This window comes from Nestor notabilis, unplaced genomic scaffold (assembly GCF_000696875.1).
Source record: "Nestor notabilis isolate BGI_N333 unplaced genomic scaffold, ASM69687v1 scaffold31696, whole genome shotgun sequence".
In the NCBI taxonomy this organism is placed as follows: Eukaryota; Metazoa; Chordata; class Aves; order Psittaciformes; family Psittacidae; genus Nestor; species Nestor notabilis.
Window position 1 is genome coordinate 1 of NW_009932922.1, and position 12,542 is coordinate 12,542.

At 42.8% G+C, this 12,542-nt stretch overlaps 1 protein-coding gene across 1 annotated transcript; it reads left to right on the top strand.

Annotated features, from left to right (window-relative positions):
• The first annotated feature begins 2,423 nt into the window (after nt 1–2,423).
• On the top strand, nt 2,424–8,765 carry ZNF622 (zinc finger protein 622). The gene is made up of 6 exons (XM_010016619.1): nt 2,424–3,033; nt 4,870–5,124; nt 5,842–6,004; nt 6,804–6,916; nt 7,796–7,939; nt 8,549–8,765. The coding sequence occupies exons 1-6, from the start codon at nt 2,427–2,429 to the stop codon at nt 8,674–8,676; spliced, it is 1,410 nt and encodes a 469-aa protein (XP_010014921.1). The 5' UTR covers nt 2,424–2,426; the 3' UTR covers nt 8,677–8,765.
• The last annotated feature ends 3,777 nt before the right edge of the window (nt 8,766–12,542 follow it).

Sequence of the window (12,542 nt, forward strand, 5' to 3'; positions counted from 1 at the left end):
GTACCTGTCAGGCCTGTGTTGCGTCAGTTGTACGGGACCGGAGCAATTTGTCACATAAAAGCGGCTGAAACCGGGCGTCGTAAAGACACTGTGGGGAGAGCCAGGCAGTGCGTGGGGCTGGAGGCTCGTGAGTGCGTCGGGCCTTGTTTTCCTGAGCCTCAGTGCTTTGGTTTTGTGGGTGAAAGTGCCCCGGGGCAAGGGGCAGAGCTGGCGAAGGCACGCGGAGCTCTGCAGGGGCAGATTCTGTAGTCGCAGAATCACAGAATGGTTTGGGTTCGAAAGGACCTTAAGATCACCTAGGTCCAACCCCCCTGCCAAAACGGACCGGATCAGACTGTTTTGTCCCAGAGGTTTCTGTAAGGATTTTGTGATTAACAGCATGATTCCGTGTCCATTGATTTATGGCAGTAAAATACCTGCTTGTCCTAGGAAAGGGATAGGGAGCTCTGCAGGTGGGAGGGCAATCTGTATCCCTTGGTAGGCAGAGATTATGTTTTCCTCTGAAACAAAGAACATCTGTTACACTGAAAGGATGCATAACAGTATATCAAATAAAATAGCATGGCCTTTATTTTCTGTTACTGTGTTTTCTGTCACCATAGGGTTACGGATAGCGCAGCAGTAAAGTAGGAGTCCAATTCTTCCAGGGAACAAGTGTTTCATAAGGTACCTTTCAGCTCTGTGTATTTGTGTCTTTCTTTGCTGCTTCTCCCTGTTGGTAGCTTCTTGGAGGGCTGCTGTTCCTCTTCCTGCTTTCAGACCCCCTCCTTCTGATGTATTATTGCTTTTTTTTTCAGATTAAACCACAGTTTTTCTAAATCACTTAAAGGATGGGGGTGGCTTTAGTTATCTACAGTTAGAACATATTTTATTTCCTCTTTGTCTTTGGAGTGTTCAAGAGATTCTACCAACTTTGTTTGAAAAAAAAACAAAAAAAGAAGAAAAGGTCAAGTTTCATTAAGCACTGAAAAGGAAGGAAGGAAGGAAATGTGTGGCTTTGGAAAGGACGGCATCAGGGACAGGTCACTGCCCCCCCAGCTCTCCTGTGACAGCCCCAGGAGCACAGCTGAGATGGATGGTGGGAAGTGGAGGAAGACTAGGGGTGGGAGTGCGTTCAGGCACTACATCTAGGCATGGCTGGCTGCATCTCCAGATTAACTGTTCTGCAGTGTAAAGTTTTGTTGACAGAACATGCACTGCACCAGAATAGCTGAAAGGGTTTTATTTTTAAATGTGGTAGCTTTTTTTCCATTCGATTGGGCTGTGGAAAGTGGGAAGTGGGCGTGAAAGCGCGTTTTCACTTTTTTACCCTTGCTCTGGAGCAGTCACTAGTCTCCTCAAAAGCCTATAATTGGCAGAACACAAGCTTGATAAGAACCTTTAGTTTCTGATCCTCAGTAAAAAGTGCAGAGCTTTTGAAGCGCTGCTGCCAGGGCTGGGAACCCTCTCATCCTGTGTCTGACCCTGGATGAGCACAGTGGGTGCTAAGTCCAGAGCTGGGATCCTCTTGCAGCTGCTGTGGTATGAGTAATCTCTGGTGACTGTATCAAAGTCTTTTCTTTTTTTCTTCTTTTGCCCCTTGTCCTGGTTTCAGTACATGACATGCTGATTCATAATCATAGAATGGTTTGGGTTGGAAAGGAGCTTAAGATCATCTAGTTCCAACCCTCTTGCCGTGGGCAGGGACACCTCACACTAGACTGTGTCCCCCAAGGCTCTGTCCAACCTGGCGTTGAACACTGCCAGGATTGGAGCATTCACAACTTCCCTGGGCAACCTATTCCAGTGCCTCACCACCCTCACTGTAAAGAACTTCTTCCTTATATCTAATCTAAACTTGCATTGTTTAAGTTTAACCCATCACCCCTTCTCCTATCACTGCAGTCCCTGATGAAGAGTCCCTCTCCAACATCCTTGTAGGCCTCTGTAGGAGACTGATCTGAAATCGGACTCCACTGTCCATTGTCCCAGAGATTGGTACGAGAAGCTGAGATGGAATTCCATCTGTCCATTACCTCGAGGATTGGTGCAATGAATTGAAATGGGACTTCACTGACTGTTGTCTCAGATAGGTGGGAATTGGACCCTGACAGCCCCCTTTAGATACTGGAAGGCTGAACAGCCCCAGCTTCCTCAGCCTACCTTCATACGGGAGGTGCTCCAGCCCCCTTGTCATCCTTGTGGCCCTCCTCTGGACTTGCTGCAACAGCTCCATGTGCCTTTTGTGTTGAGGACACCAGAACTGGACACAGTACTCCATGTGGGGTCACAAGAGCAGAGTAGATGTTTAATAAATCTGATTCTGTACAAGAACTGTATGTCCTATGCTGCATTACATGAGTGCTGCCGGGATGTTGTGTTTGGGGTTTTTTGTGGCTGTTTTGCCTTTGTTACCATGATTATTATTTTTTCCCCAGTTTCTAGTAATGGCAACCTACACTTGCATCACTTGCCGTGTGGCTTTCAAGGATGCTGACATTCAGCGTGCCCATTACAAAACTGACTGGCATAGATACAACCTGAAGCGAAAGGTTGCTGACATGCCTCCTGTCACTGCTGAGAACTTCCAAGAGAGAGTCCTAGCGCAGAGAGCAGTAGCAGAGGAGCAGAACAAAATCACTGCCACTTACTGCACGGTTTGCAGCAAGAGATTCTCCACCTTCAATGCCTACGAGAATCACTTGAAGTCCAAGAAGCACCTGGAGCTGGAGAAGAAAGCTGTCCAAGCTGTCAGCAAGAAGGTGAAAATATTAAATGAAAAGAACCTGGAAAAGGGGCTGGCTCAGGAGAGCGTAAACAAAGATGAAATGAATGCAGCCATTCAGCAAGCCATCAGAGCTCAGCCATCTTCCTCCCCGAAGAAGATGCCTTTGCCTCCTAGTGATGCAAGTAGCTCTCCTGTTTCTATGGGAAGTGCCAGCTTATCACAGAGTAGAGAACGGTTGGAAAAACCTCCACGGCTACAGTGGTTTGAGCAGCAAGCAAAGAAGCTGGCCAAACAACAGGCAGAGGAAGAAGAGGATATGGAAGAAGGTAAGGCAGTAAGCATACTGACAAGAGACAGCCTGGGTTAAACGGTTTTGTGTAAAAACTGCTTTATATTTCTGCAGTAGTGCAGCATTTTCCATCACAGAAGGTCTTCCTGTTCATTAAGTTGACAAAGGAGTTAAGGTTGGCCCATGCTTGCAGTCAAGGACTCTGTGTCAGTGTCTGAACTGCCAGCTGCCAAGACATTAATGTGTGTGAAGGTTGAATATGAGCAATTACTAATATAAGCACTGTTTCTCAGGTAAAAATCCAGGGACAATTTCCTTTAAGGAAGGCTAACTAAAAAGGTAATCCTAAAACTACTTCTGAAAAATAGATGGACAAAAATCCAATTGTGTTCATTTGCTGTTGTCCCATCAGTCACTTTACTGGTCTGTTGAAGGGAGGTGGAAGTGGCGTGAGTTTTACTTTTCTCTGCCTATCAAGACCAGTGGATAAAGTTTGCCTTACGCTGTGTGGCAGAGCTTGTCAGCATGTCAGCATATGCATTAAAACTGGTTCAGGAGTAGCCACCCCAACTGCCTGTTCCTGCTGCTTCTCCCTTGTGTAGGAGCTTGTGTGGAGACAGCTCTTTGTTGGAGGTCAGCATGGAAAGGAGACAACTGAAAAGATCAGACCTTAAGATTTCCCAGAAAAGGCTTATTTGTAACCTGGACACTTTCAGTGCTGTAGTTTACAGTGCAGCTCCAAAAATGCATCTCTTGGAGCAGCCAAATGGGGTGATTAAACTGCAGCAAGGGGGCAGGTGTGAATGGAATAGGAGCACGCTACGCCTGCTCCATTGCTGAAACCGTTGTGTCATGTTACTACATCTGTTTCAGCAGTTTTATGCTGGTGAAATTTCAGCTGCAGTTCAGGGAATCTTTTCTACAGGGGAAGAAACATACACCTCTGAACAGGCTTTTTAACATCTAAAGAAGGAGCCAACTTGCACCTGTTTTGTATTAACATGTTAGTCATAAATCGTAATGCTAAAATCCTGGAGGTTTCTGAAAGTTAATTTTTCCTTTTAAGTGTTTGTCCAGGAATGTTTCCTACAAGTCCTATTAATTCAGTGTGAGCCTTCTAAAATTACTAAACTATTTCCTATAGCAAAGTTCTCTAATTATCATCCTACAGCACTGGGGAGCACCATGTTCCCTGTTCACAGACACTGTGCACATGGCAGTTGGAAGGGGACCAGTAGGAACAGAGTACTGCAAAATGCTCACTGTCCCAGATCTGAACTCCTTAGAAAAGATTTCTAGACCCCTTTGGAAGTATAATCAGATTACTGGTTTGTATATCCCTTAATCAGCTCTGCAGTAACCTTGCAAATGCGTAAAATTGTTAGTATATCTTGGTGTAAACTAACATATAAAGTAACATAGTTTATCTCTGACAGCTGGCTTTTTTGTTCTCTGTTGTTAAAGGTGTATGTGTGAATAGGAGTGTGGTTCCCTTCACTGCTTGAAATGAGTATTTACGTGATTCTGGCAGAGTTGTATTGTTTTTAATGAGCCGTGCTTGCATTCATGTGCTGTGGTGAATTAAAGGCTTCATAACAGCTGTGAAGTGTTAATAGTTGAGAAAATGGAGGGGAAAAAATACTAGACCTGGCAACTTTTTTTATGAGCAGACTTAATCTTCGATGTGCATGTTACAAGAAAAGGTGTTTTACTGGCAATGGTATGTTCTTGCACCTGGAAGTGACTGTGTGGCACTTACGTGTAAGAACAGAAAATGCAGTATTTTCTGTGATAACTTTTTCTAGCTTAATTGGGATTCCTATTGCTTGGGACAATCGTATAAATGAATACGTTTTTAAACTTCCTTTAAAAGATTGGGAAGACATGGATTCTGATGAAGAGATCGGCTCTGAAGAGGAGATGGAAAGTGTGGAAGGAGAAGAGGAGGAGCAGGCAGAAGCTGAAAGCACTCCTGCTGCTGGGGCCATACCAGTCACAGACTGCTTATTCTGTCCCCACCATTCCAGATCTCTCACAAAAAACGTGGCCCATATGACAAAAGCTCACAGTTTCTTCATTCCAGATATAGAGTACCTTGTGGATCTCAGAGGACTAATCAAGTACCTCGGTATGCCTGCAAATGTTTTCCCATTATTTTTTTCTTATTGTTTACTTTTACTTGGATCTGACTTTAAAAGTTGTTGGTTTTTTGTTTCTTTTTTGTTGTTTTTTTTTTGTGTAAAAATTTGAGTGCTGTCCAGTTTAGGATTTTGATCATGAACAGGACCACAGTCTTTCAGGGGAGAGTAAGGGAAGACCTCACTGAGCAAACACATGGTCTTGTACCTGTATCACTTAGTTTTCCAATGCTGAGAAAGTTGGCCAACTGCATGAAATCTAGGACAAAACCCTATTACTAAAGTGTGCACATGAACTGTGTTATTCTGCTAACGAGTCACAAGTATTTACCTCTTTGGTTTACAATACTTGTAAGAGAGCTAAAAGCTAGGAAAAAAAACGTATCTTCCTTGAAGTTTACAAATAATGGAGAGTGAAATAGCTTTGGAGTATCAGATGGAAAACTGTGTTGGAAGTATGAAATTTGTTGGTGAGAATACATCATGGTCCATACCTTCTCATAAAAAACCTTTTATATGCACAGATTTATCCTTGATGGAGCCATATGGTCAAGGTGTAAGAACAGCAGGGCTGTTGTGGAAATGAAGGGCTCAAGGCTCTTGCTCAGTTTGTCTGTCTGCAAGCTGGGAAGCTACACTACAGAAATGTTAATTATTGACAAGGGAGGCTCTGTTCAGACCAATAGAAGTGTTAATGTTTTCTGCAGGAGAGAAAGTTGGCATTGGGAAAATCTGCATCTGGTGCAATGAAAAAGGGAAATCCTTCTACTCGACAGAAGCAGTACAGGCTCACATGAATGATAAAAGCCACTGCAAACTCTTCACAGATGGAGATGCTGCCCTGGAATTTGCAGACTTCTATGATTTTAGGTGAGAATGCTTTTCTTTGAGTGGAGCACAGGCTGGGACAGACAAAAGGACAGTTGACTATTACATCAGATACTTATTAGTTCTTAAAATTTCATCCTGTTTCTGGTTCTGATGCTTATTTTGCATAGCTGGTTCACTTCTAGGCAAGCTTAACAACATGATTGATTATCCTCTTCTGTGACTGCTGATGCCAGTTCTGCATGAAAATATAGTTTGAATTCTGTTGTGTATATTTGCTGTTACTGAGTTAAGATTTCGGTGCACCAGCAAAGACCATAAAAGGGTGTACCTGGCTCTTACGTTTTAGGCAGATTATGGACTTAATACCTACTGTGGGTTTTTTTTTTTAAAATAGCTGGAGTTAAACAGGACTGCTGAGATTGAGAGATCTTTTGTTGAACTTCCCGTGACATATCCTAAGCTGTGTTCATTTTGGTCAGAAATACCTCCCTATTATGGTGAGAGATAGATTTAGTGGAACTTCTTGGAGCATTTGTTCAGTAGCTGTGCAGAGCTGGTGGGCTGCACAGTGGTGGCTTTTCAGCATAAGTTGCTGTTAAGTGTGCAGCAGCAGATCTGTGCTGAGTTCTGGACCTAGAACCAGGTGGAGGATGGGTGGTCTTTGTCTTCAGCCTGTATTCAGGGCAAGGTGCTACTGGAGAGAGCTCTCAAACCAAGGTAGGTGAAACGTGACAGCATCTGTGGCTTGCTGTAGCTGTGTGTGACAGTTCTGTGTAGTGGTTCTGGATAGTCGTGGCTGCTCACCATGTACAGGCAATGTACTGCTACTCTTCCACAGGAGCAGTTACCCTGATCACAAGGATGGGGAAGATGTGGAGGTGCCTGGAGAGTGCCCAGCAGAGAGAGAGTTGGATTATGATGATGACACCATGGAACTAATCCTTCCTTCAGGTAGTATAGACATAGTATTTGTGTTATGACGTACTGTCCGCATTCCTCATAGCTGCAGCCTTTTCCTGCAGCATAGGTCACTGTTTTTTTCCTTTGTCAAGAGAGAAAGTAATTTTACGTCTGTCTTTGAGGTTTTTGTCCTCATTTTTCATTATTTTCACTAAGTAGTTCAGCTTCTTCAACATTAATGTATATGTGGACTGAGGCAGGGGGTTCCTTTGCCCACTTTACCTCTTCATTAATGTGTGACTCTCATGGTATACTCCAAATGTTTCTGTATCTTGTTTCAATGCAACTTGGAGAAGCTCTAACTTAGGTTATCTAGTGTCAGTATTTTGCAGAGAGGCAGCTGGTAACTAATTTAGTAAACTAGTTCAGAAAAATTAATTTATTTCAAAAACCTTACTCTTACCTTGTGCAGCATTTGGCACTTTTGCTTACTTATATTTGTTTGTTTGGTTTGGTGGGTTTTGTATGATGAGACTTCAGTCCTTTCATTCTGAAAAGTGCTGCCAACTATGTACTTACAGAAGACTTCCTGAATGTCAGCAAGTTACTTCCCTGGTTACTTTGAAACAGCATTGCCTGTCTGCTCATTCCCCTAATTAAAATACAGTTTTATGATAGATGCCTGTTTGTAGCTAAGGCCCTCTTGAACAACAGCATTCTTTGGTTTTGTTTCTCCAAGGTAGAGTGTAGTATGGCAGCTCTTAGGGTAGTTACACTGAGTTCCTTAAAGTCCTAAAGCTTGTAAGGGTTTTGGACTTTTTAAAAGCATTTCTCAGCACAGGGATTTTCTACAGTTTTTGTAATATGCTGAGTCCTACATTTCAGAAGCTGCATCATTATGCATAATAAGATGTCCCTTCCTCTGAGCAGGTGCAAGAGTGGGTCATCGTTCTTTAATGAGATATTACAAGCAACGGTTTGGTCTGTCAAGAACAGTGGCTGTTGCAAAGCACAAGAAAACAGTGGGTCGGGTGTTGCAGCAGTACAGAGCTTTGGGCTGGACAAGTCAGACAGGTGAGTAACAATGTGGTGTTTTTGCAGAGGAAGAGATTCTAGGAAGTCATCACTCTGCAATTAAATAGTTTGAGTTTGTTTCACATTTGGGGTTTTATTCAGTAGTTTGTCTTCCACTCAGTTCCCTTTCATTCCTGACATCCAGAGTAAGTTATAGGAAGTTGGTTGTGTCTAAAATCCATTGCAGCCTCCGTGCAAGTCCTTTAGTGCATTAGCATATGTTGTTTTGTATTTGGTGACGTCCTAAGATTTGTTGGTTCCTGCCTGTCAAAAACACTGCTCTTGCTATTTAATAATGTAGCATAAACCAGTCTTTCTTTGACAGTAGAATACTTTTCCAATTGGGGAGCAGTGATGTGGTCTATATCCACTTTTGAAATAGAGCCACACCCAGCTGTGCCAGTACTGGTATACCAGAACCTTTTCCTTTAGTCACGGTTGTGGATATTCATAGAGGGAACTGACTGCCCAAGAGAAAAGTGAAAAGAAACATGCCAGTAGGGGACGGAAAACATACAGCTAACTACTGCTGTAAATGGACAGATGTGCTCATTTGCATACAAGTTGCTTACACTTACCCATCTTTCTCTTCCTTCTCTCTCCCTGAAGGGGCAGCCTATGCTCAGCAGCGTGATATGCAGTATCTGCAGAGGATGAAGTCAAAGTGGTTGCTCAAGACAGGAATGAGTAACAACGCTACAAAGCAGATGCATTTCCGGGTGCAAGTCAGATTCTGAGTTCCCAGGAGAGCTGCATGCAACTCTTCTTTGGAAAGAGGGATTTAATGGCTTCTGGCTTGAGGATTCTGCTGTTAAAATGGACTTGGTACCTATCAAATGGGATGTGTATGCTGGTGTGCCTTCCTGTCTATGGGGAGAAAGAGCAGGGAGCTTGTCTCTTCCAGTGAGATGATGATTGGCTTAACTTAAAAAATAAAATATCTTAAATGGAATATGTGGCAAAGTAGTCCCAGCTGTTAACTGTGGGCAGTTGACATTGTCATTTGTCTGAATATCTTCATTTTCCAGTTCTGCCAAGAGAAGATCCTAGGTCTTGGAGCCTGAGAGGCAGTGTGTTGGAGGTTTTCACTGGTAGTACCAGACATAAATTAGCTGGGTGTTTTGGACTACCTAGTTGAGCAGTGATTGTGGGAAGGTTAAGTGGTAATTGTTTGAAGAAATGCACTGATGAAAAGCACACCTCCAGGATTAATACTGTCCTCAGAAGTTGACTGTACTTGCTTAATGCTCCATCTTGGGGCTGGATTAATAATTTACAGTGAAGTTGGTTTACATTGAATTTAATCAATTTTTATTACCTAAAACCTGCTCAAAAGTACCGTAACATCTAGATCAACGTCAATCAAAATTTCAGGTGATCTTTAAAAATTTTCTGATTAAAACTCTAAAGTTACTGTTGATGACAGCTTTGGTTATTCCCATTGAGTACTAGTGTTTCTTATGATCTTGCTAAAGGAAGGTGACCCCAAGAGACATGTATTGACTGTAATGGAGGCACTCGCTCCCTCTGAAGTAGGTGAACTGTTACAGGCAGGTATAGGCAAAACCTGCCTGTTAAAGAGCTGAGGCAGCAGCACTGGTGTTGGTCCTGGTGTTGTACGTGTTTAAAAGCTTGCATGACCTCTGACCCCATATAAGGAGGTGGCACTTACACACAAAGGTGTAGGCTCTCTCATGAAGCCCCGAGCTGTAGCATGCTGGACGCTGTGAGTGTATGATGCCACAGGCAAATTGCTGTTTGTTTGGCTGTGCATTCATCATGAAGGCATTTGCAGCTGGTTACAGTCAAATTGCACTTCTGTGTTTTAGGATGATTCTGGATTCCCTAGTAGTGACTCTTCTTGGCATGACTTTAATATGAAGTTTTCTTCCTCTCTTGTGAATGATGTGTGCATAATATCACTGGGAATGGCAGGGGGAGACTTTGTCAATTAACACTGTATTTTGACCTTTTAAAATAATCCACTAAGGTCTTCCTAAGAGGTAAATTCAGGAGAAGTAGTATTGTTGGCATATCAGCACTTCTGAAAGAGCAGTATATTTATGGGACTCTTAGGAAAGCAATCATTTCACAATGGGGTTGCATGCTATGTGTGCTCACATCTCAGTTTAGTGGGTTTTGTCTGGCTTATTTGGCTTTACTGTCAAAGTTAGAAGAAGATCTAGTCTTAGTTGTGTGATTGAAACTGGATCTTAAGACATCGTATCCTTTACTACACTTATAACCTGGCCCAACTTAGAGTTATGGTATGGATTTCTGGCACTGAGGGTATATCCTACTTGTACTTGTCAAGCCTCAGCATCTAGCCCTTGGGAACTGCTCGTATCTCTTTCTTTGAAGTTAGAGATTACTATCAAAGGGTCTTATGCTAATGGACAAGATAGATTGTCTTTACACATAGAGCAAAATGAAATGCCACAAAAATGTAGAATTAGAAGGGTTAGACTTCTTAATCAGAATCTTAACTTGAAGCCTGCTGAAGTGGCTTTGAATACGAATGTGAGTCAGCAGCGAGCATCAGAGCAGTTGGTATTCAGTCCGGAGCTTTTGGAAAACAGTCATGGAATATCCAAAATTTACATTAAAGACAGAACAATTATCCTGGAAGAGTCTTGGGCATAACCTACTGCAGTTGCTAAAGTCTTATTGAGATAGGTGTTAAAGGAGTCTTGGCAGTGAAGGCAGAATTGCAAGGAGATAATTGATCTGATGACAGATGTCGTTCGGTCTGTAAGGTTCAGTCTAAAGGTACACAGAGTTTGCTGCTCTCCTCAACGTGAAAGGACAAGCAAAGGAAACTTCTGTTCTCTGTGCAGACTTGCTCAGAGAAGCCTGCTGTTTGTAAAAAGATGGGGATTGCCTCAATTTCCCAAACAGTCTAGTTATCAAAGAAATGCAAGTTAGCAAAAATAAGAATTGGTAGTCATATGCCAACTCGCGAGGAAGCTGAAGGAGGCACATATGTACATATGATTCTGTCCTATACATATTCCTGCAGTTTAGTCAGAAGAAAATGGAGAAGTATGGAAAGTACTGATACTTTACCAGGAAGATTTTAACTCTTAAGCTGAAATTGGGTGCCTTGGAAAACCAGCAGAGGGCGTAGGTTTTCTTTCCTACTTTCCCAGAATTGTTTACTATGAAAATAAAGTCTAGTAAGAGTACATTCATGCAGAATACTGGTAGAGTGAGAAGGCAAAGCTTGCCACTAACATGAGTTAGGACTGGCACTGGACTTCCCCGAGATGAATTGCTATTGGTATCTTCCTGTAGGTCCAGGGAGAGCATTGCTGGCAAAGGGTAGCTAAGAACCAGTATGCAGATTGTCTGCAGTATTCAGCAACAGTGCTGCAGTCTGCACAGCTTGTAGGTAACTCCAGCTATGTCAAAGCATCTGATGGTATTTTTACTAAACACACTTCACAGTGTTACAGTTTAGTCTTTTACCTCCCTGACTAAATACTAAAGATTGTACAAAGGATAGCTAAAGGCAGTTTTTTGTTTCCTAAAGGAATTCCAGAAGATGGTGGCTCCATCAAGGAGCTGCTTCCAGCTATGACCTAGCCTTGCACTTGTGATCTTCTGTTCTGACCTTGTGTTTTCTGGCTCTTAGGATCAGAATGAGAAGGAAGTAAAGTCCGAAGGCACCCAGCCAGATCTGAGACAGTCTCTGGATATAGCGGGTACTCTGGGACAAGAATTTCGTGGTATGATTGCAATTCAGTGAGTGCTCTGTTCCCAGAGGAGGAGATGATCGCTTCTCAAGCTGGTGCATGCATATTGGGAAAGGCTGAGAAACAGCACAGAAAATGTGTTGTGTTTTGGACAAGGCTGGGGTTCTGCCTGCCTGTCCATCCACCAGTAGCTGAATGCTGAAGCAGTCCCAGTGTTGTGTCAGGTATTGGAGAATGAATCAGCAGAATGAAAGAACTGGTGAGGCTGGTAGGAGTACCTGCCATCTCCTTTTGGAAGTAGTTAATCTGTTCTTAAATTATCTAAAAGCAACCTAGGTTGTGCTAGAGGGAAAAACATATACCCATTATCTGAAAGGGAGGGGTTAGGAAAGAGAGAGAAGCATATGGGATGTAGTGAGGCAGAGACACAGGAGGCTCAGATATGCAAAACATCCAAACAGCTTATTACACTGAAGCTGCATGTCAACAGGTAAAGATCTATTTAAAGTGAGCACTCCCTGTAAGAGTGAGTTATTGATCCGTAATTGGTTTCCACAAGGTCAAGGGCCTGAAACATAAAGGAGTTGGACCATTGCCCAGCTAACATCTGATGCTGAGAGACATCTGAGTAAGATTCTCTACTACAACTTTGAGAGTTATTTTTGGACTATTAAAACAGGCATCCTGTGCTATGGGCTTCATCTGCTCAGGGGTTTGGACATCTTCCTCTACGCTATCTGCATAAAGCTGCTGATGGAACACTGCACTTCAGAGACCCAAGTGGGTTTATACTGTTACAACCTGTAATAGATGAGAGGCTAGAAATAAGCTTGAAGGCACACCTGACTGAAAATGGAAAATAAATCTGAAATGCTTTGAATCTTACTGGTTAATTGCTTTAGTCCAAC

What these genes read in the sequence shown, in the direction of transcription:
- ZNF622 (XM_010016619.1), top strand. Translation starts at nt 2,427, where the DNA reads ATGGCAACCTACACTTGCATCACTTGCCGTGTGGCTTTCAAGGATGCT. An exon ending in AGAAGAGGATATGGAAGAAG is followed by an intron (nt 3,034 to 4,869) that starts GTAAGGCAGTAA and finishes TTCCTTTAAAAG; the next exon opens with ATTGGGAAGACATGGATTCT. An exon ending in GGAACTAATCCTTCCTTCAG is followed by an intron (nt 6,917 to 7,795) that starts GTAGTATAGACA and finishes TCCTCTGAGCAG; the next exon opens with GTGCAAGAGTGGGTCATCGT.